The sequence below is a fragment of the Elephantulus edwardii genome, unplaced genomic scaffold, assembly GCF_000299155.1.
Source record: "Elephantulus edwardii isolate Elephantulus edwardi_28Jun2011 unplaced genomic scaffold, EleEdw1.0 scaffold00077, whole genome shotgun sequence".
NCBI classification, from domain to species: Eukaryota; Metazoa; Chordata; class Mammalia; order Macroscelidea; family Macroscelididae; genus Elephantulus; species Elephantulus edwardii.
In genome coordinates, this window is record NW_006399827.1 from 10,320,986 (window position 1) to 10,348,155 (window position 27,170).

General features: G+C 41.3%; 1 protein-coding gene across 3 annotated transcripts in view; it reads right to left on the minus strand.

Moving 5' to 3' along the window:
* The window catches only part of IGF2BP1 (insulin-like growth factor 2 mRNA binding protein 1), a 47,826-nt gene extending 30,210 nt beyond the window's left edge, over window positions 1-17,616 (minus strand). For all 3 annotated transcript variants that reach the window (XM_006889327.1, XM_006889326.1, XM_006889325.1), the window contains exons 1-2: window positions 17,442-17,616; window positions 16,226-16,286 (exon numbers count right to left, since the gene is read on the minus strand). In XM_006889327.1, the coding sequence (XP_006889389.1) occupies window positions 16,226-16,286; window positions 17,442-17,616 (236 nt within the window). The remainder of the gene's footprint in view (window positions 1-16,225; window positions 16,287-17,441) is intronic.
* Between the last annotated feature and the right edge of the window lie 9,554 nt (window positions 17,617-27,170).

The following is a 27,170-nucleotide window of genomic DNA, read 5'->3' on the forward strand; positions in this document are numbered from 1 at the left end:
GAGTTGGGGGTAGGGGGCCAGGAAGGGGCTGGAGTGGGGCCGCAGAAGCTGGAGGGGAGAAAATGGCCTGGGGGGCAGCATTCCTTAGAGACCTCGGATAAGCTGCGGCTGGAGGCAGCACTAGACTGGGAGGCCGCCCACTGAGATGGCAGGAACTGAGGCCTGGGAGTGAAGTGAGGGTACACAACTCAAGAGCCTATGGGCCCTAGAGAGAAAATAACCCTCTTCCCAAGAAAGTCTCCACAGTGCTCTTGGAAGCGCTAAAGGAAAAGTTATGATAAAATCATCATACTCAATTCCATATAGAGTAGGGCATTGGTCTGGGGTGAGAATGACCTGATTTGTCTGTCATTTGAGGAATAAAGTGAACGACAAAAGACTAAGGGCCCCGGAGTCCCACAGCTAGCCTTCTGGAGGTTGTCCCCAACTCCCTTCATCAATTACCGATAACATTTCATTCACAATCACAGCACATTAGAGTTTATAAAGTACTTTTTAACTGCCATACACCCTTACAGATCTTGAACAACTACAAGGTTGCTTTGTATGTCAAAGTGACCATTTAAAAAAATAAAAAATTCACTGCCAACAGTCCATTCCAAGTCACAGCAACCCTGTAGGACAGGTTAGAACTGCCCATACCGTTTCTAAAGCTGTACATCTTTTCAGAAGCAGAGAGTCATTTCTTTCTCAATGAGTGGCTAATGTATTTGATTACTGGCCAAATTCTTTGACCACTGTGGCACCAGGACTTGAAGGAAACTGAAATTTTATTTCCACTCTGCAAGACAACAAACAGGCTCAGAGAGCTTAAGTGACTAGCGAAACAGAACAGCAGTCAGCGTCACAACTTCATGATGCCTCCCCTCATGTGCCAGGAAAAGAAACTGGGTAGGTTCTTGCTCTTTTAAAAATTATATTTTCATGTAAAAAAGTCAATTCTTTGTCCATTAGAGGAGGGAGATGGGAAAAGAAGGTGGCTCAATCCCTGCCCTTCCCCCCACCTCCCATTTTCCCTGAGTTGAACCTAAACAAAAGGAAGGGGTGGAGCAATCAGCCAAAAGCTCCAGAGCACCTACCTAAAAGTGTCACAGGATGGGGGCTCTTTGAACTCAAATCGCTTATTCCAGATTATTTTTAAGACAAGGAGGATTCAGATGAGGAAACAGGGTAAAGTAATACTGGCTCATATCCCAGGTTCTACACAGCTGGTAAAAGGACAAAATGAGGCTTACATCTGAATTCTAAACTCACTAAGTCCTTCTCTACCTCATTCAGCTCCCATTCCAACACCATATTTCAGTCCAAGAGTAAAATTCCCACTTCCCATTTTAGCTGCCAAATCGTGGGGAGAAGATTTGGACCTATCCATCTCAACTGTTTTCAGCTCCACAAAACTGCCTGCAGGTATAAATCACCTGAAAGGAATGAACTCAGAGCAGGGAGAAATTCATGTTGGACATGCTTTAATCTCCAAAAATGCTCTAGAAAGATTCCATTTCTCTTGAGTGTTTAAAGATCAATTTGTTCCCAGCTTCTCAGTGAGTGCAACCTTGCATTTGAATCTTTATTATGAACTCTTTATTATGGGTACTTCGATGACTGAATTGCCTTAATCATCTGGAACTTTCGTTTCTTCTTCCATAAAATAAATCATGCAGGATTCCTGTGAGGATTCCATGAAGCAGCATCTAACTCAACTGTAGTTACTGTCTGTGAACAGGGATGTCTGTCCTATCTACTCAGGGCCTCATCTCTGTAACCACTCCCCACTGAAATGTTGCCCCCCTTTTTTAAATTATTGTCTTCCCACAAACCTCTCCCCGGCTGGTCCACAATGCTCTCCTTTATCCACTCCTCTTTCTTTTCTGACTATCCTCCCAAACCCAGCTTAGCTCAAAGCCTTCCTCATCTATTTTAGATCCTGAGTTTGTGGGTCTCTCGCTTTAGTACATAATCTCTCAGCCTCTTATGCTGTCCCACAGCTTTCCCTGGCTCTAAAAAGAAAACACTGGAAAACAGAACATTGTCTTGTCCCTTTTACACAGCTCCTTCTACCTATATCCTTGTTTCCCTTTTTCACCCTGAAAAGAAGGCTCATAATGCAAAATAACCAACACAGTTAATATTTTAATACAAGGGAAGATCAAGCAAAAGATACGTGAGATTTATATAGGATGAAAAAGTGCTCACCATGTGGGAAAAACGTCAAATTGGCAAGGATTTTAAAACGGTAATGGGCTGAGGGGAAAACACCCCATCACCACGCTGATTAGTTTGTGTTGATCATGGGAATTTTCAAATAGGAGGGCAGAGGAGCTTGGGAACATCATTCCTCTTCCAGTTAGAAGTTTAAAGGAAATGATTCATTCAAGATGACCGGGTATAAGAAAATTAAAAGATTATCTCACAGGTACATGAGGTTTATTTATGAAGATTATCTAATTGCACCTTCTATCAATCCCAGCTCATTCTGGATAGACATCTTTCTACACTATCTCAATATACTGAGATGGAACAGTAGCATCTCTGAACAGTTAAATTTCTGGAGGAAGATGACCCCGGTAAATAACTTTCATCAGCTATATTTTTCCTTCCTATTTTACATTGGAAGTTGTACGAGTGGACACTGAACAAAATGAGTGAATACTCATCTGAAATTTTCAGTCTCTGAAGCCAGTATCTTCTTGCATCTAGTCCTTGCTTACCCAGAATACAGTGACTGCAGCCACTAACAGCTGCATCTCTCTGTGAGGGATCATCTCTGCCCTTTAATTTGGGGTTCCATCTCCAAATCCCGCCAAAGCAACTGGTCTCTATTACAGTTGGGCTTTTCCCGCCCAAGCAACTTAGAGACCTCAGGGAGGAAGTAAATAAAGTCTGTATATTTCTAATGCTGAATAGACATCCTCAACAAGTTTATTCCATCTAGCAGCCCCCACTTCAGTTCCTGTCTCCCCTAGATTTTCTCCTTCTCAGAGTCCTTGATGGAAAGTTGACAAGCCCCAAGCAATCCCAAATGCCACTCCAAAGAGACAAAACACATCATTCTGCATAAACTAATTGCAAAACCCTTTATAGTAACTGATTAAAGTCACGAGCCTGTTAAATGGTTAAAAACCACATCCGGATTGGAAGTCCTTCCCCTCCCCACCCCAGTAAGAGAAGGTTCAAGCCTCATTCCTTGGTCTGAGATCTGAGAGGGGGTGCATGTGTGTGTCTCCCCACATGCACACACAGTGGCATGCACTCTTTGAGCAAAAAGGACTGAAGACGGGAAGTAGGCATGAAGGTGGGTTCTGAGTATATCTGTAGAAAGCATTTCCAGGTCGAGGGACCCGAACACAGGAAGTCAGTTTGGCTCACAAAGGCACAAGAAGATCAATGTAGGCAATCACTTCGTGGGCACCAAGAGATCCCCAAACTCCTGACTGCCTAACTTTGTTAACTCACCAAGAGCAGAACATTAAGAAAAAGAGGCCCATCTCCCAGCAGCTGTGGGAAACTACTCTCTTTTCTCCCTTTTCTCAGACCCCCAAGCAGATTCCTATCACTCCCTTCATCCATAAATCTTACACTTTCTACATCTTCAGAATTAGGACTCCTCCTCTCTGACCACTGTCTCTGCCTAACCTGGCATGGGTTCAACAGAATGGCCCAGTTTCCCTAAAGAATATTCTGTAGCGTTTTATACCATGCTTATCCCACCTCTTCAAAATTTTGTCTAAGAGCATGGAAAAGAGATTTGGGAAGGAAGGAGGCATCTATTTACTGATGAAATTCATCTCTCTTCCAAAAATTAGTGTTTCCTTTTAGTACACAGGTAGCTTTACCAGGTCATCTTATATACTTATAAGTATATAATGCACACACCTATATAAGATATATATTTTATATACACACACACACCCATATAAGATGCATGTAAAATCCACATATGCATCCAGAAAACACACTCATTTATATATATATCCCCCAAACTGCCCCTCACAGTTCCACATGTAAAACACCTCATGAACACATTTTTTTTTCTTTTCTCAGGGGAAAGCACAAACACAGTCCCCCATTACCACAAATTATGCAGTCGAGTTTCCCACATTTGGAGAAATTGCAAGGATCAGCACATCTGGAGTATAATGTATTAGCCTTGTCCTGGAAAAACCACCTTCATGACCATGGTATCTCCCCTGTCAGGTACATATCATGGGCACATTTTGCAAAAATCTACACATTTGATTGATTCTGATTCTTATGTATTTAATGAACCACAAATGTAAGGGGCAAAGCAGAGGAGGGTAGAAAACTGCAAAGCTTAAAAGGAAGACAAACAATGGCCAAGGTAGGAAGCAGAAAGATCCATACTGATCAAAATAGTAAGTATAATAATAACAATAACTAAGCTAACAAGCTCTGGTGAGCTCTGGTGGCCTAGTTGGCAATCTTCTCCTGTGCAATTTACTGCTGATTTAAAGGCACACAACAAGCTAACAAGGAAGGTCTCTAGTGGGCTAGTGGATCAGGAGTTGCTCTGCCAAAGGTAGAAATGGTTTGGATCTACTAACTACTCCACAGAAAAAAAGACAGGCTGACCAGTGGTTTTCAGAGGCAATAAATCTCATGGAAGGAGACTGCCCATCTTTCTCCCACCAAACTCCCTTTAAGAGTCTAAATAAATCTATTAAGCTAAACAATCAGATTTTACTCAGATTTAATTTTTTTTTATTTCAAATGGCCCTATCTCTGGATGTATAATTAACTTCTTAACTGAAATTAACACAAAATAAACGGAGGCGTGCTCCCTAAACTTCTTTCCCTAAGCAAATCGCCTTTTCTTTTCTCATTTTATTACTTTTGTGTGTGTACCATCAAATCAGATCTGACTGGTACAGGAGATTGTCCCTCTTTGTCCAGCAGAGCATCTGGTGGAATTGAACCTCGGACCTCTGGGATTGCAGTGCAGCTTCCTGCCACTAGGCCACCAGAGCTCCCTGCATATCTCCTTTTCATAAGGTTGACCAGAATCAACAAAAGAAAACAAGGTTCAGAGGAAAAGAGAACGAATAGTGAATCCCTCCACCTTGCTCACCTCTTCTCTAAGAGTGATCAGCTCCAGAACCCTCCTCGTAACTAGGGGCAAAATTCCTACCCACCAGATATCAGAAATGTCCCTAGATGCCTTCCATTCACCAAATGTTTCTTATCTAATAACCAAACTTGTCCTGAGGAGTTTTGAAAATATCATCCCATAACCCAGGTAAATTTTTTCAGCCACAAAGCTCTTTGCTCTCTCTGTTTTTCACTGAATAGCAGTTTACTGTTATGCCTGCTACTCCCTGCTACACTGTCAGAACATCAAATTCTGGGAGTCTGAACTTCTGCAACAAGACTGCATCTCTCATGATGTTTCTTCTGTATACAGCTACATTTCAGTGTATTTCAATCAAGTTACCCCCAATTACACTAAAAGTATGATACTCAATTGATTGCTGAGAAGGATGCTAAGTCCATTCAACTGGGACAGAAGAGTATCCCCAATGAACGGTGCTGGCAAAATAGGATTTCCATATGCAGGCAAATGGGATCCATGCCTCACACATATACAAAATTAAAAAAAAAAATCATTAAAAACCCAAATGTGTTAAGTTAAAATCATAAAATTCTTCCAGAACAGGCAGATGCAATGCTGTCAGGTCTACCTTTCAACAATGGTTTGTCTAATGTAACAACAAAAACAGCAAAAGAGAAAATTTAAAAAATGGGACATGGGGGAGGGAGTCAAGTTTGCAACAATGAATGAATGGAAATCCAAAGTCTCTGTAAACTTTCATTAAAATAAAAAAATAAAAAAGAAAAAAGGGATGTCATAAAAATAGAAAATCTGTCAATAAGAAAAACTTTACCACACTATGAAAAATACAGTGCTTTCTTGAAAACTAGAATTAGAAATATCATATATAGTGATCCCACTTAGAACTATATCCTAGAAAATAAGAGCTACACACAAACATCTGCACACTCATGTTGACTGCAGTAATAGCCACAGTAGTAGAATACAGAGAATACCTAAGTGCCAATAAGCAGATGAATGGATAAGCAAAGCATAGTACATACATACAATAGAACAATGATGAATCTACAAAACATCTCACAAGAATGAATCTGGAGGACATTATACTCAGTAAAAGAAGTCAATCACACAAAAATGCAAACAGTGTCTGAGCCCACTATTACAAAAAGCCAAGAAAAGGTTTACAGTAACTAACATTATAAAATAAAATGTATATACATTGTTGAATGGAAAACTAATTTTCTCTATAAACTTTCACCCAAACCACAACAATAACAAAAGGGGGGAGTGGATGAAGAAGGAAAGAAAGAAAAGGTTGAGACAGATTATCAAACAATCTTTGATGTTTACCAGCAAAGGAGGGTGGGTGATGCAAAAATCTCTAACTGGATAAATCCACTGCTGTTAGGTCAAATCCTACTCATGGCAAGCTTCCACTGGTTTCCAAGGGCGTAAATGTTTACAAGATCTTTATCCATCCTCTCCATGTGGAATGGCTGGTGCATTCAAACTGCTGAGCTTTTAGTTATCACTCTGGTATGTTATAGACTACCCACCAGGGATTCTCAACTAGATCAGAAACATGTTTTGATTTGGTGAAGGGAAAGACAATACACAATTCAGGGAAAAGTCAGCATGTTTTGGCCAAAGCAGAGGAAAATATTGAGAAAAACACAAAAAAGTGGAAGAAAGGGCAATTCAGTAAATATATACTGTATAACCCTACACAAACAGTAAAAACAGTAACTTACAATCTGATACAAAGGTATGCTAAATAAGGGTAGGAATGAATACAGGAGCATACTAATGTGCTTAAATAGGCTTGGCTTTACTTTTACATACTTATACATATGCTATCTATATGTGTGCCATCTACATAATAGGAGTATACAGTTATAAAAGCTTCTCAGACATAACCAAACACCTTCCAGGACTGAACTGCTGAGACTGAGGGCTATGGACCATGGCCTCAAGAAATCCAGGTCAACTGGTACAACACAGCTTATAAATAAAATGTTCTACGTGCCATTTTGCAGATTTGAAAGTCAGGGACTACAACCTCCAATATGGATTGAAACTCAACATCAAGAAAACAAAGATTCTCACCAATGGGCCAACTGGCAGCATCATGATAGACAGTCAAGATATTGAGACTGTTAACAGCTTTAGTTTGCTTGGCTCCACAATCAACACTCTTGGTACCGACAACCAGAAAACTAAGACTAATTGTACTGGGAAAGTCTACTGTCAGAGAACTCTCCAAAGCACTGAAGGGTAACAATGTCAGTCTGGATACTAAGGTGCGCCTGATCTAGGCAAACAGATCAAAAATCTGGACAATGACTAGGGATGATAGAAGGAGAATTGATGCCTTTGAGCTATGGTGCTGGACAAGAGTATTGAATAGACCATGGACTGCTAGAACAAAAAGGTTCGTCCTAGAAGAGGGTGAGACCATGCTTCTCCTCGGAGGCAAGGATTCTGAAGCTTCATATGACATACTTTGGGCATGTTGCAAGGCAGGACCAGTCCTTGGAGAGGGACATCATGCTTGGAAGGATGGAGGGACAGTGCAAGAGAGGAAGACCCTCAATGAGATGGACTGACTCAGTGTCTGGGGGTTGAGGGTAGGTGTGTCACAGACAGTAAGATTGGCACAGATAGAGCAGGGTTTAGGGCTGTTGTACATAGGGTCACTATGAGTCGCAGGTGTCTCAAGAGCATCTAACAACAATAAACAACAACATGCCACTTTGGTGAGAGGCCTCTGGGATCTTAGAAACCTACCAATAGCCAGCTAAGATACAATTACTGGTTTCATCCTGTCCATAGCAAAGGAGCATGAAGACAACCAGACACAAGGAAGTAATTAGACTAAAGGACTAATAGACCACATGAGCCACTACCACCATTAATTAGCCTGAGACCTGAAAAACTAGATGGTGCCCAGCTACCACCTCAGACCACTTTGATGAGGGTCATATAAAAGGTCCCAGAAAAGGGAGCTCTGGTGGCCTAGTGGAAAGAAGCTGTACTGCAATCCCAGAGGCACGCAGTTCAAATCCACCAATTTCAGATAAAATCTTGACAACAACAGAAAGACAACCACAAAATAGGCAAAGGACCTGAAAGTATATTTTGCCAATGAAAACTTTCAAATGAACACCAAATACATGAAAAGATGCTCAACATCATTAGCCAACACAAGGAAGCAAATAAAAACTGTAGCGAGATGTGCTTTGGGGGCCTAGTAGTATAGAGTTGCACTGACAACCCGAAGGTACAAGGTTCAAATCCACCAGCTGCTCCATGGGAGAAAGAGGAGTAATCTCTTCACATGAGATTAACTGCCTGACTTGATGGTACTCAGTAACAACAACACTATAATGTGCACAGAGGTAGTATGGCCAAGATCTAAAACAAAAACAAAAGTATCAAATGTTGGTGAGAAGTCATTATCTATTGCTGGTTATTGTTCTTAGTACTATCAAGTCAGAACAGACTCATAGTTGACCTTCAGTGGGTTTTCAGAGGCAGTAATCACAGGAAGAGACTGCCCATCTTTCTCCAGTGGAACAACTAGTGGATTCAAACCAAGTTCCTTTGGGTTGGCAGTACAACTCCTTATCACTGAGCCACCAAAATGTCCATTCTTTGCGCTAGGAATGCAAAATGGTATAACCACTATGGAAAACAATGTGGCTAACTAAGAGTTCCTAAAAAAAAATAAATAAATAAAATAAACAAATACAGAACTACCATATGACCCAGGAAGCCCATCCTGGCTATGTACCAAAAGACTTGAAAGCAGAGACTCAGAGACTTATACACCAGTGTTAACTGAAGCACAGTTCTCAATCCTAACTGCCCAATAATAAATGACTGCATAAACAAAATGTGATACATACATAGAATGGAATACTATTCAGTCAGCAGCAAAAAAGTCTTCATGCAAGTTACAGTATGAATGGAGTTTGAAAATGTTTTCAAACAGAAAAGAACAAGTCTTCATGACCTCACTTATATAAAAAGACAATGTTTATTATGGATTACCAGAATTGTGAGAAAAGGGCAATGAGAAGATTGCCATGGTTAGGATTGTACAGCCAATTATTGTACTTTCTATTAAGGAGCTGTATATCCATAAAAAGCTGGATTAGCAAAAATTGTATGGTAAATGTAGTTATAACAAGGACAAAAAGAAAGGAGCTGTGGAGGCTGCTCATGTACAACCAAATACCTCGTGGTATCTGATTCCTTACTTTGGAGCTTAGGATCATGATTTCATCAAACATCCAGTTAAGTGACTTAAAATCTTAGTAAGTTTTTCTGTTCCACTCCCCAGTTCACTTTTAAGCCTGGAGTCTTAAAAGCTTGCAAACAGCATCCAAGACACAATTGGCCTCTATTCACCTGAAGCAACAAAGAAAGTTAGGTATCGGAGAATATGGAATGCATGGCTAATTTCCACCAAGAATAACTTTGCCATGAAACCAGAAGAACTGGATGATGATGCCCTGCTACTATTACTGAACATTTCAAAGATTCTACAGAAGAATCCTGATCAAAAGGTTTTGAGACACGATTTCAAATTCATATGGACTCTAGACATTCTGGAACCATCTGAATGGATGCACCCTTGAAACTGTTGTCCTGAAATGATCTTTAAACCAAAAATACCCCATGAAGTCATCTTAAAGCCAAACAATAGTTTGCTTAATTAGTAAGAAAGATTGCCTTAAGTATTCTGTTCTATTGAGAACTATGAAATCAAAATCAAATTGACAAGAGCACCTTAAATAGGAGACAGGAACATTAGGGGGCAATGAGTTCATGTCAATGAGGGAAAAACTGAAAAAAGAAGGGTGAGAATGGTTGCACACCCTGAAGAATGTAATCTTTGTCACTAAAATAAGCAGGTAGAAATTGTTGAATTGAGAGTGGGTTTTACTTTTTATATTTCAACAAAATCAATTTTCATTTATTAGAAAGTTATGATTTTTCTCCTGTGATCTACCTGTTACCAGCACACATTTCATTCCAGTCCTCAAGGTAAAAGCTTCATTCATTTAGCCCATCATCATTCCTTGGCTCAATTTCTTGACTGCAAACTTACTGGGTTGCAAAGGTAGGCAGTAGCTCCCACAAACTGACTCTGCGATGAATTTCAGCTTTAGGATGACCCCTTCCAAAACTCTCTCAACAATCTCTGTGGTTATATATGTTCTCCTATCAGAATAGTCACCAAACTAAGAAGTGGACATGTTCCCACTAGCAATGCTTCCTTGTGGTGGAGTGCTACTATTAAAGAACCATTTCTGTAGAATCAAACTTTTTCTCAATAACCAAATGAGCATCTTTTGAGTGCCTACTTTGTTTTTCTTTTAGATCACTTTTGTCTGTTTCTGTTTTGTCAGAAATTTTAAACGGCATAGTGGAAGGGAAGAGAGGCTCTTTCAAAGCTAAAGCGGCATCAATATTTTGTGTTAACATGCAACCAGACATCTTAGGATTGATCCTCAAAGCATCACCAGTGACCAACTGTCCATCTTTTGCAACACAAATAAAAGCAATCCACAGAATTTCTAACTACTGTTAATTCTGTACTGTTTCAATCAGCCTTTGGATAATGGGGACAGAAAGTCCATTTAGAGGATCATAGATCATCTGACACTATTAAGTCTTCAAGGTTCTTTTTGACATGACAAAGGGGTGCCAGCTACAAGGCGGGCAACAGCCTACTTGTTACTCAACCCTCCATGTTCTCAACCTCTTATTTCCCCCTGGACCACTGTCTTCCATTCTCTTCAGCCTCTTTCACTTCACATTTACCCACTAGTCTTGCCTCTGCCATGGGACAGCCCAACCTCTGAAGGTCTGATCTGAGGCCAGCAGGAACCAGGAGAACCCTCCACGTGGGGGAGGCCAGGGAAGCCAGGTGAGGGGGGATCTGGGGACTCAAAGCACTACTGGAGAGCCTGTTTGTTGGTGCACTGTAATCTGGGTTCTTGGAGATCCAGGCATGTGAACGGTGTCCAGGGGCTTGTTAAAAGGAGGGCTGGCAGACCCACCACAGAGCGGCTCTGCAAGGCTGAAGCTGGAGCCGACAAGGTGGCAGGGAAGGGTTAGGGCAGGCGGGGCGGCCTCGAGCTCTCCAGGAAGCGCCTCCAGCACCGCTTAGACTGCTTAGGTTTGTTTTTTTTTAAAAAAAGGAAGAGAAGGCAGGCAAGTCAAAAAGCAAAAATAGCCTTGCCTTTCTCTGAATCTATCATCCCACTTCTAAACCTGGTGTCTCCTCCTCCCTAGGGTAGCTGCTTCTCTTTAAAAGGGAAGCTGGAAATCAACCCAACCCCAACCCCCACCTACACCCACCCCCCTCCACGTCTGGAATTTCCAACCCAGGACTAACTCGTCTGATTTCTCAAGTCTCCCCTGCTGCTTTTTCCCCTCCCCTTGTCTTTCCCTAACACTCCCAAGTCCAAAATCTGAGCAGCACTTTCTGGAAGACATTAGCCACATTTTAAAATTCTTTTTAAGAGGATGGAGAGTGAACACGATGGAATTTAAATTCTAACAGCTGGGAAAATAGCTCTTCTTCAAACGCCTCTGGGTTCATACATTTATTCCAACGATACCATCACCACTACTACACCCCCTCCCTCCTCACACTCCAACAGAAGTATAATCAATACCTATCTTTTCAACACGAAATCTCTGAACTTCAACAAATAGCACTTGCTGGTCTTCTCTGCACTCAACTAAATCAGATCTGCAAAGCCTTTTTTTTAAAAAAAAAAGTTTTAAATTGTATACTCACCAGCCTATTTCAATGCTATCTTTGTGAACTGAGTTACACATTATAGAATAAAACTTAAAAAAAAAAACTTGAAAGTACCCCCACATATAAAATAGATTCAAATGATACATATTAAGGTAATTTAAAAGATTAGAAGCTCAAAACCTTTAAATCAAGTTTCTTCCAATTGCTAATGTCATGACTTTAAAACATAATTATAAGAAAGAATGTTTTGGCTCTTTTTCCACCAAAAGCTATACCATTAAAACTTTGTGTTTGTAACAGTTAGCTATACTTTGAATAAATTAGTGATGGGAATGACAATTTTCCCTTTTCTTTATGAAAAAGTTTTCCATCTGGGAAGCCACTGGAGTAAAATTTCATTTAGAAAATAAGGGGATCTGGAAACCTACAATCCCCATCTTGAAATACTGACCACCAAATAATTATGTTAAGGATTTCTCTAGCAGTGAAGTAAGAAAATTTAATTGTAAATCCAATTTTAGGTGGAAATTTAAAATAGGAAGGCATGGACTTTCACCTATCTTTTGAACAGTGAAGAAAAATATGTGTCATCCACTGGAAAAAACTTATTTAAAGCAGATTATTACTTTAAAAGCCTTTTCCTAAAAGTGTTGTAAATGATTTCTGCTTTAAACTTACTTGTTGAATGTTAGTCAGCTATATTATCTTTTTTAATTGTGTATTATTCTACATCTACATTCATGAAAATAAAGACAGAAAATGCCCCCAACTCTAGCAATTTTCACTGTTTTTAAATTTTTCTCATTAAAGGAGAATTCATTTATGAAGACAAAAAAATGTTTTGTTTGTGTTGAAAGCATTTGTGAATTAACTGTTTCTTCTGTGAATTCACAAATCACTTTAAAAGATTAATGCTTCTGACCCCAATAAGACACCTCTTCTTGCAGAGATTTTTTTTTTTAAAGTTGTTTATCTCAGCAAGATATTAAAACTCTAAAATAGAAATCAAATTTCAACAATGTCTCTTTTAGGAGTCCTCACACTTAGATAAATGGTTATTAGATTTCTTTTAGGGTGTGTTAAAAGTACAGAAGTTGCAAACTGGAGGGGGGAATAGTCCATCTCATTTTAAGTTGACTTAAGAGAAAAGAACCAATCATTAACCTGCCTAAGCAAATCAACAAACCTAGAATTCTTACACACATTCCATCTAAATAGATCTTTTTTCCTTCCTTAATTAACACCACCACCTTTTATTTTAGTGACAGCAAGTGTGCTATCTTTTGGTCACATTTCTCTGAAAAAAGATACAAAGATAACAAATGCAACTAAATTAAAGTTTTCCTGAAAAAAGCTTAATTTCCTTAAACAGGTCATTTCCCAAAGTATGTCAGTCTCATTAAAATGCTACACCTTTACTTTTACCTTCTTCAACTTCTCAAAATACAATACAGACACAAGGCTTTTTCCACAACTTGAGTTTTTTTTTCCTTTTCTAAAAAACTGTGATGAGTGCAAGTTTACAAAGGTTATTCAATCAACCATATATTAAGTTTTGTAACATAGATTGCGATACTCATTAATGCCTGAACAACCATTTATTCTATATTATCTCTCCTTTCACTCACCTTGATGAATGTTTACTATATATTTATTAATTTTTACCACCACTACCGCTTTCTCTCCCTGGTAATCATACTAGAGTGAATCTATTTTGTCTACAACTCTTTTTAAAATATTCTTGGGTTTTCTCCTTTGCCTCAATATCTGATAGTAAATGTATGAAATATCTCAAAAAAAACTCTCAAATCATTAACCAGAATTCCAACACTGACTAAGAGGAGATAGATTTAAGGAAGGGATTTCAAAACAACAGAATATCATCTATGTTCAAAAAAAATTAAAAAAACTTTTTTTTTAGTATTAAAACATATGTTTAGTCTCTTGGTTAAAAAAAGTCAAATCTTATTTCTCAAATAGACACAAAGTTAGGATAAAATGTACTTAATACTTGAAAATCAGTGTAACACTGAAAATCCTGAAACTTGAAAATCAAGTAACATATCTTACTTGATTCCTCCTCTTTTAAAAAAGACAAACCGACCAGGAACTTTTAGATTGTTGGCATTTTTAGGAAGCTCTAAGAGTTTTTAAAATAACAATTCATTTGGAACTGAGTACAGTTTTAAACAGGGAGTCTCTTCCTTTAAGAAAAAGTATGTATATGCACTGATTCATTTTGCTTAGAATATAAGTCATAGTTAACCAAACTAGTTCCTGTTCTAGAAGTCCAGGAGACTGAAGAATTCAACAAGGAACCAACTGAAGAAATACTTTTCAGACAGACAGAAAACACACTACACCACATGTTTTCCCCAAGAACACAAATGATAGAGCAAACTGACTTAATGAAAACAAACTCTTTCTCTTTTTAAATCCCATGACTTCAAAAATTGATTCATTCTAGAAAAATGAAGGGCCTGTTCACCACCATCCAAAAAAAGAAATTCAAATACAACACAGCTAACTCAATGTTTGGGCTCAAAAATTATTCCAGGAAGAGGAGGAATACACAAAAGATCTAATTTGAGTGTAGAGAGGATGATTTTTTTAACCCAATCTTCTCACAAACCCTCACCCCATTTCTACTCAAAAAAAGAGCCCTTAGTAATGCATTTTGGAGGGAGCAAGAAGCCTAGAGATGGCCTGAAAGCAAGCAGATGGCTTAGGGAACAAGACATGTACATACATACACCACACCATGAAAATGAAAATATATATGTTTTGAGTTCCATTTCATCACATTTTGTATTTCTTTTTCATTTCTTTCTCTTTCAAATTCAGACTATCCTCAAAAGCAAAAGGGGAATGTCCACATGTATCAGAATTTCATTTACTGTAGACATTTCTCATCAACATGTTTCAAACACTCAGCTTTCAAATACCAACCATTCAAATACACACCATTTTCTCCATAAATTACTGGTGTCAGTGTATTTAAGTATTTCTCTTACTCCCTTCTCCAAATAATAAAAATAATAAATAAGACTTCTTTTCTCCTTCCAATTTTATTGCCTCTTTATTCCTAGCGCTAATTGCCTTTCCAATAACAGCATATTTCAGGCACTTGAGGCTAAATCACAACCTCTATAAACATAGTAAAATGCCATATTGATCATCGATTGATACAATAGTTCCAAGTTACTTAAATCAAGCTAAACCATCGAACAGACTTCTGGCTCAAGGAAACTCCCTAAATTCTCTAAAGCTTCCCCAAAAGCACACCCACTCACTCTCACATCTTCAAGCAAAAAAAAAAAAGCCAGACTATAGGAAGGGAGGGAGCACAGAGGATCAAAAACCCACACTGGCTCTTCCAACTAGTTACATGTGAGAAAGGACAGTTATGTTTAAAATGTGATTCCAGAAGGTACAAAACTGGCCTTGCAGTGTCTGGCAACAGTTCAGTTATTAAAGATTTTGAATCCTATTTGAATCAATTTTGGGGGGATATGTTGAAGGCACCCCCACTTTTTTTAGATTAGAAGACAGTGAGTATTGCAACACATGCATGCATGCACACACACACACACAAATATCCATTCATCCTGGGAGTTCTACTAGGCCCTCCAAAGAGCCCCAGCTCACAGCCTGAACACAAAGCTTTCACCCCAGATGGTCCCCTTGTAACAATGGACTGAAGGAGTGGAGGGGGGCTCAAAAAGGATAGTACAGCCAAAGCATATTCTCTGGAAAATGAGGGGGGTGCCTGGAGGAGGGGTTTATATGGGGCGAGGGGGGAAGTCCTTGCCTGTAACAAAAATATAAATAAAGCACAAGCGTAAGGTAATTTTCTTTTTCTCCTTTTTTTTTCCCCCTAGGAGTGGATAGGAAACCCATTCCAGTTCCTCCAGGAGTAAAGGAGAGCCCTCCAAAACCACTTCAAAATTATGAGAAAGGGGGAAGGGTGAGAAAAGGGGAGAAATGAGGCCTGCTAGGAAGTTGCAGAAATTGCCTTGAGTCTGAACTCTTCAAAGAATTTTAAGCTTCCCCTCACAAAAAATGACCCCACACTTGGAGCGAACTCCACTAGATTTTTTCCTTTCCATTTTGTTTTTCTGTTCGTTCCTTTGAGTCCTCAAGACACATCATTTAGCCCACCACAGCCCCAACATTTTTTTTTTTACAAGCTGTAAACCACCCATTCAACAAGAGCTTGGCCAATCTTTCCTCCCTGCCCCCAACATCCGGAGCCAGGGACGAGGGGGGTAGTGGTGAGAAGGCCAGTAACGGGACTTCTGCCCCTGGACTATCTGGGGACCCCCCCCAAACATAGCCTCTCAGCCCCCCAGTTCCCCAGAAGAGGTCTTCCCTACCTTTGTTTTTTCGGAACCGAGTGCTCAATCTCTAGGCGTTTTCCTTGCAGTTCTACTTTTCCTTTAGGGAGGGGGGGAAAAGTACATTAACATTAAAGCTCAAACAGAGAGGTGGGGGCTGGAAGAGCAAGGACCGGGTACAGGGGTTACCCTTGAGTTACTGGGATTCGAGATCTTCCTATCCGGCGGCGGGCTCCGCAGCAGGATTGGAAAGGTGGCTCTCGGAAAGTGGCGGCTAGACATGATTACGATCTTTTCTCAATTTGTGTTTTGTTCGTTTGCTCACTGAGGCCAGTGGAGTTGAGGACCGCGCTGGCCGCTTTGGAAGGTGCGCGGCGTGTTTGTGTGGGCGCCCTGCCTGCCGACCCCCAGACGGCGGGTGACCCGGTTAGGAGAGAAAGGTCTCCACGTTTCTCGCAAAGTGTGTGCGTGGAGGGCGCAGAAGGAAACTTTTGTGTTTGTGTTGAGCCAGGGACGAGCTCAGGCTTCGGGCGGTCACCTGTCGGGGAGCCTGGGGCCGGCGGCAGGAGCGGAGCGGGGCCCCGCGGGGAGGGTCCCCGGCGGCGGCGGCGGCGCGCGCCTCTCGGCCCAGCCTCGGCGTCTCGGGAAGCAGTATGGCGACCCGGCGCAGCCGCCGCGCCACCCAGCTCACGCCCCACTTTCAAATCAAAATGGCTCAAGCCCCGGGCCCTGGGCGGGAGGCGGGACCCCCTTCCTCCCAGGCCCAGCCTGAAGGCTGCAGTCCCCAAGGGAACGAGGGAGGGGGGAAGATTAGAGACGGTGGGGAGGGGTCCCTTCGCCGCTATGAAAAGGCCTAGGATGTTGGGAAGTGGGGGTGTGCAAAGTGGGGGGTCGTCCAGCGGCGGATAGGGAGGGCTGGGCGTGGAGATAACGCCCAGACGGGGACCCTCAGTGCTTTCAAATCAGCCCTCATTATTACCAAAGGGAAGCTCATTCCCGATCAGTGTTGGGGGAGGAATCTCTTTACTATAACCCTCAGCTTCTCCTCTCGGACTGAGAGAACGGGGTCAGGAAATCCCGAAATGTCGGGGGAGGGGGTCGAGGGCGTCGAAGGAGGTGGCTCGGTAAGGGGGCGCAACACCCCCAAGTTGAAGGAACTGAGGAGTTAAGGGGCAAGGAAAGCTCAGGTCCCATGTCTGGGGGGGGCAGGGGGCGTCGTCCGTGGTTCTTTTTTGGGCGGTGGGCGCGCTCTTACCAGAGAAAGTTTCGATGGCCTTCATGGCCCAGTGCTCGTCGGGGCAGTCCACGAAGGCGTAGCCGGATTTGACCAAGAACTGGCCGCTGTAGGAGATCTTGTGCTCCGCAAACACTTTCTCCAAGTCCGCGGGGGTCACACTCTCGTTGAGGTTGCCGATGTAAAGCTTGTTCATGGTGGCGGTCTCGGGGCAGGACGTGGTCCCCGGACAGGCCAAAGCGAGCGGGCGCGGGTGCGCGCGGGGAGCCTCCTAGGCCAAGAAAAGGGGAGGCGACGGCCCGAGCGCAAACTTTCTTTCCACCCACCCAGCGAGCTGTCCGGAGCCCGGGCTGGAAGGCGGGCGGCGGCGGCGGGAGTTCGGAGAAGCCCGGGGAGAAGTGTCGGCGGTGCGCAGGGAGGCGGAGGACACGGCGGCGGCGTCTTCTCTTCGGTCCGAAACCCCTCGGAGCGGACTGGTGTGTCACGTTTCTCCGCTGCCGCCCTGGCGCCGCCTCTAAATAAAACCCGCTTGAAAAAAATGGAGCGGAAAAAAAAAGGCGAAGCCACGTGGTGAAAGCCCCCACCCACCCTGCAGGGGAAGACCCCTGACGCCACAGGGCCCCTGGGCCCTACAGCCCTGAGGAGCTCGCCAGTTTCCGCCTGGGGGGGGACCCTCGACCCACCCTCCCGGACAAAATGGAGAGGTGGGGGCGGCGCCCCGCCTGCTCTGCTTGCCCCCTCCCCCTCTATAGGGACTTGGCCCCAGAGAAGGTGCCCCGCCCCCACCTCCCCATCCCCGAGCCAAGCTGGGCGAGGGTCTGGAATCTCCCCTATGTTAGGGCAAAATGTAGAATTGTGGTTTATTCGTAGGAGAAGTGGTTACCCACCCCACTCCAGTTAACTGCTTGCGACGGGCGGGCGGGGGACGTTCGAGAAAGACAAAGAGAAGCCGAGGACTCTGGGGTCTTCAGGAGGGGGTCGCGAGAGCCGGCTATTTAAAAAAGAAAGACGCCTTTTCTCCAGCTTTTAAGTAGGGGGTCTCCTTCTTCTTCGTCCTTCCCGACCCTTCGACTTTCTCGCCTCGGGGTGTCGGGAACGAGTGGGCCCGGCTAGCACAGAGCTTGGAAGTGGGAACACTGGGGGTCTTCGCTGGGATGCAGGGACCCTCAGGAAATCAAGTTTCGGGACTCCCACAGGAGAAAGGGGCTAGCAAACAGGGAATCTGGATGATGAATGAGAATGGTTCGGGGCTTGCGGAGTGAGCGCGCGGTTCCGACCCAGAATGACCCCTGGAAAGGGTGGGTGGGAGTGAAGACAGAGGGTGGTATCTCCGGCCAGCCCCTGCCCACCCCAGGAGGAGGTCTCAGGGAAGGAGGGACGGAGTGCAAATCGAAATGGTCCCTTTTTCCCTCTCGGGCACGAGGGCGGACAGGTGTAGTCCCCTCGCCAGCTCCCAGCGGGGCCGGGACAGGAGCGCTCCCGGCGCTGGGCTCGGGTCTCGGAACTTAAGGACGTAGGGTTGGGATCCCGGCGGGAAGGCGGGAGAGGGGCCAGGCGGGGGTGCCGGGCGCGAGGCCCCGCCCCCGTCCCCAGGTCAGGCCCGCGGGGGGAGGGGGCGATTTCCGCTCGGCGCCAGGGGAAGTAGGGGCGGGGGATGTGAGGAAGGGGCGCGGCCCCTCCCCCGCGCGCCTGGGGACGGGGAAGCGGCGCCGCCCGGGTCCCTGCCCTCGGCTCGGACTCCTCGTTCCGGATCCTCTGGCCCCGGGAGCCCGGGGGACCGCCCGCCAGGGCGAGGGGCGACACGTGGGCGAGCGCACCCTGTGTCGGCGGTGGGGGAGGGGGCGTGCGCTGCGCCGCTCGGCGTCCCGGATACACGGCGTAGAGCGGGACGCGCGGGCCACGCGCCGCCAGGGTCCCGGGCCGGGGGGCGAGGCCCGCGGGTTCCCTGTGGCGGGAGCTGGGGTGGGGCTGGCCGAGAGCGCGGCCCCTTGGCCGGGGGACGTGGGGAGGAGAGGGGACCCACCACCGGGAACGCCGGAGTCACCCAGAACTGGGCGGAAACTCTGAGCTCGCTCTGCCTTCTGCAGGAGGGAGAGACGATTCTGTCGGGGGCACACGTGCTGCGAGGGCAGGTGAGGAAGGGGGTCACTCTCCCCTTCCCCCGTCCCGACCCCATTGTCTCGGTCGCCTGCAGCCCGGGCCCGGCCCCGCAACACGTGTTGCCTTCACCGATATGAATGCCTTGAATTTTTTTTTTTATTGTTACTATTTTTCGTTTGTAGTCAGTGAGCAGATACCCGACTTCGGCTCACTGCTCCTCTGCCGGATGGTTCAAAAAGTCGGGAGTTAGAAAGACAACGTGCAGCACCTTTGTGGCCCCCTCCCTCCCGATTTCCCGGCGCGCTGGAGAGAAGGCACGGGCTGGGACCGGCCTGGGGACGAGGGGGGTGCTTCCCACTCAGTTTTCGCTGTCTCCACCACCACCATCAAGAATCGCTCTCTAAATCAGCGTTTTGTTCTAGCCAGCCACGTGTCTGTCGGATTTTCGTTTTCTAGGATATTTTTCCGTCCGTGGGGCAATAGAAATTAAAAATACTAGAAGCTATTAGTTGCTGAGTCGAAAGACAATGTATTCTTCCCTGGGAGGTGGAAGGCATCTTCAGCCAACCCCCTCTTACACACGCGCGCGCACTCACACACACACCCTACCCTCCCTACTTTCCTCTGATTACAAACATAATTTGAAAAGAAGCCAAGAAACAGAGCAATCGCCTACCACATAGTAGGCACTCAATAAACATAAGCGTTTTTAAGTGGAAAAAACAAGTGCAGAACCAGTAGAATGTAAAGGGCAATTAAAGTCCAGAAAATACAAACTATCAGAATGTGAGGATGTTTTGCCTGGGGATATTTCTTGGTGATGGTGGGGGTGAACTTTCGAAAAAGCTGAAAGATGGTCTGAGAAAGGGTATTGTGTTCTTTGGCCTTTCACTAGAAAGCAGTCTTAAATCTTTTCTGTGATATTGGAGAACAAGGCAGAGGGTACTAAGCAGGACATCTCAGCACTGTATCCTTTTAATTTATTAAATTTTAGTTGAAGCACCTCGGATTTTCTCCCAGGGGATCCATCCTGCTCTATCCCTTTAGCCACCAAACAAAAGCAAGTTACACCTCGCCCAAAACCCTACCCTGACCTCTAAATTCCTGTAAAATGCAGCCCACCTTTTACATTCAAAGGGAAGCAAGCATTTTTAAAAGAATCCTTTCATTTAGTTTCTTTTTAAGTTGGTTGGTTGTCTTAATTTACAAATAGACAATAAAAATATCACATGAAAAAATACTGTAAAGTTTCACTCAACTAAAGAAAATACAATTTGAAAAATCTAAAAGCAAGAAATTGGGTTTTTTTAAGGGATTAAAATGACAGGGGAAAAAATAGGCATTTAGTTAAAATGTACTCTTTAAAAATCTTCAAAAACTTATGGATGATTGCTACATGGAAACTAGTATTTGTTTAAAAAAAAGGGGGGGGAGGGGGAAGCTGTTTCACTGAGTTCTAATCCTCCCCCCTCCCTCCCCCAAAAATGGCTTCTGTGTATATAATCAGAGGCTGCAAGAATACAAGGGAAAGAAGGAGACAGCTGGGGTGAGATACAGACCTTTTTAACCCCCAAATCAGTTTTGCCTCAGTGACCTGGCTATTTTAGGCTGTTGGGGGGGGGGGGGCACTGAATGATGCTAATTGGTGCCTTATCTCCTCTCTGAGTGAGCACAGCACAAAAATTAACCTGAAAGAAAGCTGCTTTCTGGTCAAGCTTCAGATTCCTAGGTTCAGGATAAGAGTGAGAGGTTTGAGATGCCATGATTTATTCTTTTCCTTTTTTTCTGCAAGCAACTAACAAACACTTTATTTTTAATTTTCTACATAGCTTCTTTGAGGGAAATTAGTCTTCAATGAGTAGTTAAATTTTATTTGAGAAAAAACTAGAAATAAATGTTTTATTAAAAATATTTTAAATAAACCAAATATTTTAAAAAATGACAAAGTTTTTTGTGAAAGGATTAGAAATATTTTCTTTAATAATAGTTCTTCCTTCTCTTTATCTTCCCCTTCATTTTTTCTGCAAAAAGTGGTCTAATTACAAAATTCAATTATCCTCTGCATTTAGAAATGCTAAAACTTAACTCCATCTTAAAAAAATGTGATTCTGATCCATTTTTCCTGCCTTGTAATTTACAACTATATAGAAAAAGAAAATTTTAAGAGAATAAACAACTTTGCTATAATTGGAAATAGAAGGGGGAAAAATCTCAAAACTTCATTATTATGTAAAATTTTGTCTGGAATATTTTTTTTCTAGGGTTTGCCAATATTATAGGTTTTTTTAATAGTTGTAATCTCAGTTTTTCACTTTTTTCACTTATTGTTTTTCCCTAAGTATTCCCCATGTAACCTCAAAGTTTTCAGAACTGTCACTGTTTGTAAACACATAATATCCAATATAGTAGATACATGCATATAGACATCAGGTAGTATTTTTAAATTAAATTTTTTTTTTATTATAAAGGCAGCAATTTTTTATTTTGTAAATAGCACTGTAGTGAGAATATAAATTTTCCTCTTTTGGATTAACTTCTTTAATTAGTCCTCAGAATATATGTCACTTAAAATCTAACATTTAACAGTGACTTTTTTTTAAGGTGTAACAGTGACTTAAAAGCTTACCATGTTTTAAAATAAGGGAGAACATACCAAAAAAAAAAAAGTAGACAGCAGAAAGGAAACACATTCAAATATTAGTTTTAATTTTTCAATGAATAATATTCAGCTTGAAATAAAATTATGGTTGCTATGAAATCTAGAAGAAGAAAAGTGAACATCTCCTAACAAATGAATGTTTTTATTTCAAAGTTTTTGTAAGCCTTTGGTTTTTGTTTGTTTGGGTTTTTCTTTCTTTATTTTGGTTGCTGTTGTTTTCTTGTTTAATCATTGTTACTACCTTGGGATATTTTGTTTCTTTCTGTAACTTGAAGTCTTAGTGTGATTCTTTTAAATGCCAATAAACTTTGAAAAAGTGTAAATTAGTCCCAGTTTAAAAGCACATGCAGCATTTTCTCCTGTCACATAAATGAGGATAATTATGTGTTTAGGAGGTCTCATAAAATATAAAGGAACTGTACCCAGAAAAGAAAAATTTCCTCTTTCAAATTATCATTCAAAAGTGTCCAGTGTTTAAAAACCTTAGAAAGAAATGTGTATTTATTCCAAAGATAAAAGGGAAGCAAAGGGGGGGGGGGTGTATTTTCAGGACAAGCTTTGTTTTTCTGTGAGTCACAGTGTGTGTGACACAACTGTTCAATTTTTTTTGTTTGTTTCAATTTGAAAAATAGAAACTTAGAGTAAGAGAAGGAATAGTTTATTCTGTTAGCATATTTTTAAAAGGACATTTCCAAATTCAATTTATTGTTAGATTAAACTGCTCCTAACTCTGTTGACACACGTAAAAAAAATGGTCAATAACATTCCTCACACCAAACAATTACTGCTCTTTGCATTTTTCATTCCAAGAATTATTTGGTTAAAAAGATAATGAACAACTTTATTGAATTTCTACACAGGAAAATGCAAAGTAGATCCCTGATTGATTTGGAAGAAAATTGTTCAGTTCAAGGAAATAATAATGTTCTTTTTCAAAATAAAAATTTTTTGAAAGTAACAAAACAGAAAATGTTCATACCCAAGTTTCAGATAACTGAGGTATAAATAAGATTTTTTTTTCTTGAACTCTATACAGCTTTTAATATTTTAATTTCTAAAGTTTAAATTTTTTAAATTCATAATTATAATATCAAACTGCATGAACTTAATACAATCTTAGCTAGACATGCTTTTTAAGACTAAAAGACCTAACTGGAAAGCAAATTGGTTTTTTTTGCTTTTAAAAATAGTAAGAGTAGGTCATTTTACTCCTGTTTCTAGTCAGGCTGTTTTTGTTTTCAGAAACTGCCTCAAATATTTCAAGGTTTTGAAGGGAAATGTTACTTTGTGTTTTGTTTTAATTAATCCATAGTTTATTTCACTAATACTCCACTAATAATTTACCACTAAGATAGTCATTAAAAGTACTTCAATTTGTTTTCATATATAAACCAATTTTACAAATAAAAGTCTAACTACATGCTATTTTTTAAAAAAAACTGATTGTTTAAAACTAACAAGTACAATTCTGGAAATTATTTCTGGGTTTCATGGGTTAACAGCCTAGAAAGAGTTTTGATCCACCTACCTCTCCCATAAACACTCCTGAATGTTTAAAAATTGTAATTAAGCCAACTTAAATTTTGTTTTTAACATAGCATAAGAATATTTATCAGCATTTATATAAATTATAGACTGAGTTTTTGTTAATGTTTTCTTTCTAAAATGTCTTTGTAAATGTGTAGGAAACAAATATTTGAATTATTTCCAAATTGCTTTGAAATGGGGTTCAAGATCTCCTCCCCTTCCCTACTTTCCTCTTCCTCTCGGCCCCTCCCCCACCCTCCCCTCTCTCTTCCTCGCTTCTCCCCTTTTGTTCCTCCATTCTTCCTACTCCCGACACTGACAATTCCTTTCCTCCTCCCCCTTTCCCTTTAACCTCTTTTCAATTTTTCTTTTTTCTCAGTTGCTTCTCATCCTCCTTTTATCATGCCCTTGCTCCTCTGCCCCTCAGCCATTTCTTTCCTCATTTTAATAAATATATTTATCCAAAACTTTTCTTCCTTTCCTTCACTTGTTCTCTTTCTTCCTCTTCTACTGTCACTAACTTGTAGTCAGTCAAACTTACTTCTGGTAAAGTGGAAGGATATTGAGATGCTCTAAGTATTTTACAAACCCGAATGGGAAACTCATTTCAGTTTTGAGGAACAGCTCAGGGTGATTGACACCTGAGAGCTCCTCCACTCCTGAACTCCCAGCATTTAGCCTCTAAACAGTTCCTAGACACTGTCACCTCTTTCTATCATTTCTCTGCCTGACAATTCCTTTTGTTACTAGCATCTTATGTATCATATCCTTCAGGACAGACTACATTATTTATCATTAAAAGAATATTAAAAGATATTTAATAAACGTCTCTTCATAGGATCTGAAGGAAGACATGATCTGTTGAGCAAATAAGCACTGTTTTCAACTGGTGGGTACTATTCTCCCTGCTCCCCTGCCCTTGGGTAAATACACCACAACCACTAGGTGACTTGCAGGTAAACATAGTCAGCCAAAAAGCTGATAGGTTTCCACAAAAATAGCAACCAGTAACTTAAGTATATACTCAGAACAAGAGGAGGCAGGAGCTAAAAATCTGTACCAATGTTCACTGTAGCATTTCTCACAATAGGCAAAACAGAAGCAACAGAAATGCCCATCAACACATTAATAGATAAATAAAATGTACATACATACAGCAGAGTATTATTTAACCTTAAAGAGAACTGAAGTTCTGATGCATGCCACAACACGGATGAATCTTTAAAACCTGCTGAGCAAAGAAGTCTGTTGCAAAAGGATCACTGTATGATCTCATTTATATGAAATAAATAGTTAGAAATCAAAGATTATTACTGGCTACAAGAGGTGAGAAGAAGGGAAAGAGGAACATTTTTGCCTAAGGAGCATCAAGTTTTAATTGTGGTAGAATGCTATGAAAAAGACAAAATGGGTACGTAATTTAAAGAATGTCATCAATGTCACTGAATTGTATGTCAAAATCATTAAGATGGCATGTGTTTTATTATGTTTAACAATAATTTTTTTAAAAAATAATTGAAACCAACAAACGTCTCTGGGTTTATCACACTCCAGTATTGTGCCCATGACAGCTATGTTAACTTGTCAGATATCCTTAGAATTCTCAACTCAGAGCTACAATCAATCATTGCCAACCATTTTTGCTATCCTGGTGACCCTTGATGCCACACAGCCAGAATGACAGTCTCAAGAAGACAGCAGCCCACATGCACCTCCTGTAAGAAGCTCTCCCAGCTCTTACTTTTTAGACATATAACATCCTTAACCTGTAAAGAGTTGCAGTTTTGTGTATCATTTAAGACAAAAATATCAACCGAAGTAAGTTCCCCCTCTCAGTGATTCCCAAGACTTTGAGTGTAACACCTAGTTAAAAGCAAATGTCCTGGCTGTTAATGCAGCTCTAAACACCTAAGGAAAAGGCAGCCCAAATTGTTGCAAAGAGTTTTATGTGGTATATCCATAAAGATACATGCCAACGTTTTTACATATGTAGCAGTGACATTTATTATGTTCATCATGTTGTATAACCATCATTACTATTAATTTCCAAATTCAGTAAACCATTTTTTTCTAGTAGGCTAGAAGAAAATAAAAATTAAGCAGGTAACAAAAATGTCAAATGTTTAAAAAAACAGTCTAACTGCTAGTAGAATGTGGTAAAATAAAACAAAACATTCCATATAACTGTGTGGGAGGACAATTTTAGGGTAAAAAGAACTTAAAATATATTCACACAATTTAAATTAGAGATTGAACTTTTGAGTATCTTATCTGCTAAAAATATATTGCATCAAAATATTAAACAAAGATGTGCTTATAGCAGTCAAGGGGGGAAGTTAGCAATATTCAAATAATTTCAGACATATCCTCTTGATGAGATAATACAACACTAACATTGTATTCACAAAGTGTTTAGAATAACCTAGAACAAAGTCTATGCAGTAAAGTGGAAAAAGCACAAGATAAAATTGAAAGATTATTTCGTGTGGTTTATATGATTTATTTGAGTGATCTTTTTAAAAATAGCTATCTGTTAAGGTGTTGTTGTTAGGTGCTATCAATTAAAGTACAACTCATAGAGATTCTATGAACAGCAGGTCTGAACCCTATTCTATCCTCATTATCTCTGACAATCCCAGCCCATTACTACAGTCACTGTCAATCCATCTGGTTGCGTCTCCCTCTCTTTTGCCAATCCTCCACCTTTTTAAGTATCATACCCCTCTCCAAGGAATACCCTCTCCTAGCAACATGTCCAAAGTATGTGAAACGAAGCTTTGTCGTATTTGCCTCCATGAGCACTCTGGTTGTACTTTCTCCAAGACATATCTTTTTTTTTCTTTTGTCAGTCCATAGGATGTTCAGTACTCTTCACCAAAATCTCAGTTCAAACATATTAATTCCTCTCTGTCATCCTTATTGTCCAGCTCTCAGATACATTGAAGACATTGAAAAGACTATGAGCTCAATGAGGTGCAACTTAGTCTTAAAGTGACATCATTGCTCCTCAGTAATTTGGAAAGGTTCCTGACTACAAACTCCCAATGATCTCTGAGCTCCTAACTCCTGGCACCAAGGGTTGTACCAGGATTGTAGATCTAAGGAAGATGAATTTGTTGACAGTTTCAGTCTTATCTCCATCTATCATGATGTTGCCTATCAGTCCATCAGTGATGATTTTCATTTTCTTGATGTTGAGAAATAATCTATATTGAAAAATAATCCATACTGAAGGCTGTAGTCTTCAATCTGCATAAGAATTTCAGATCCTACTCACTGTCAGCAAGTAAGGTTGTGTTATCTGTATAATGGATGTTGTTAATGAGCCTGTTGCCACATTTTTCTTCAAAGGGTCTAGCTTCTTGAGTTATTTGCTCAGCATACAGATTGAATAGATATGGAGAAAGGATACAACCCTGATGTACACCCTTTCTCATTTTAAACCATTTATTTAAAACATATTT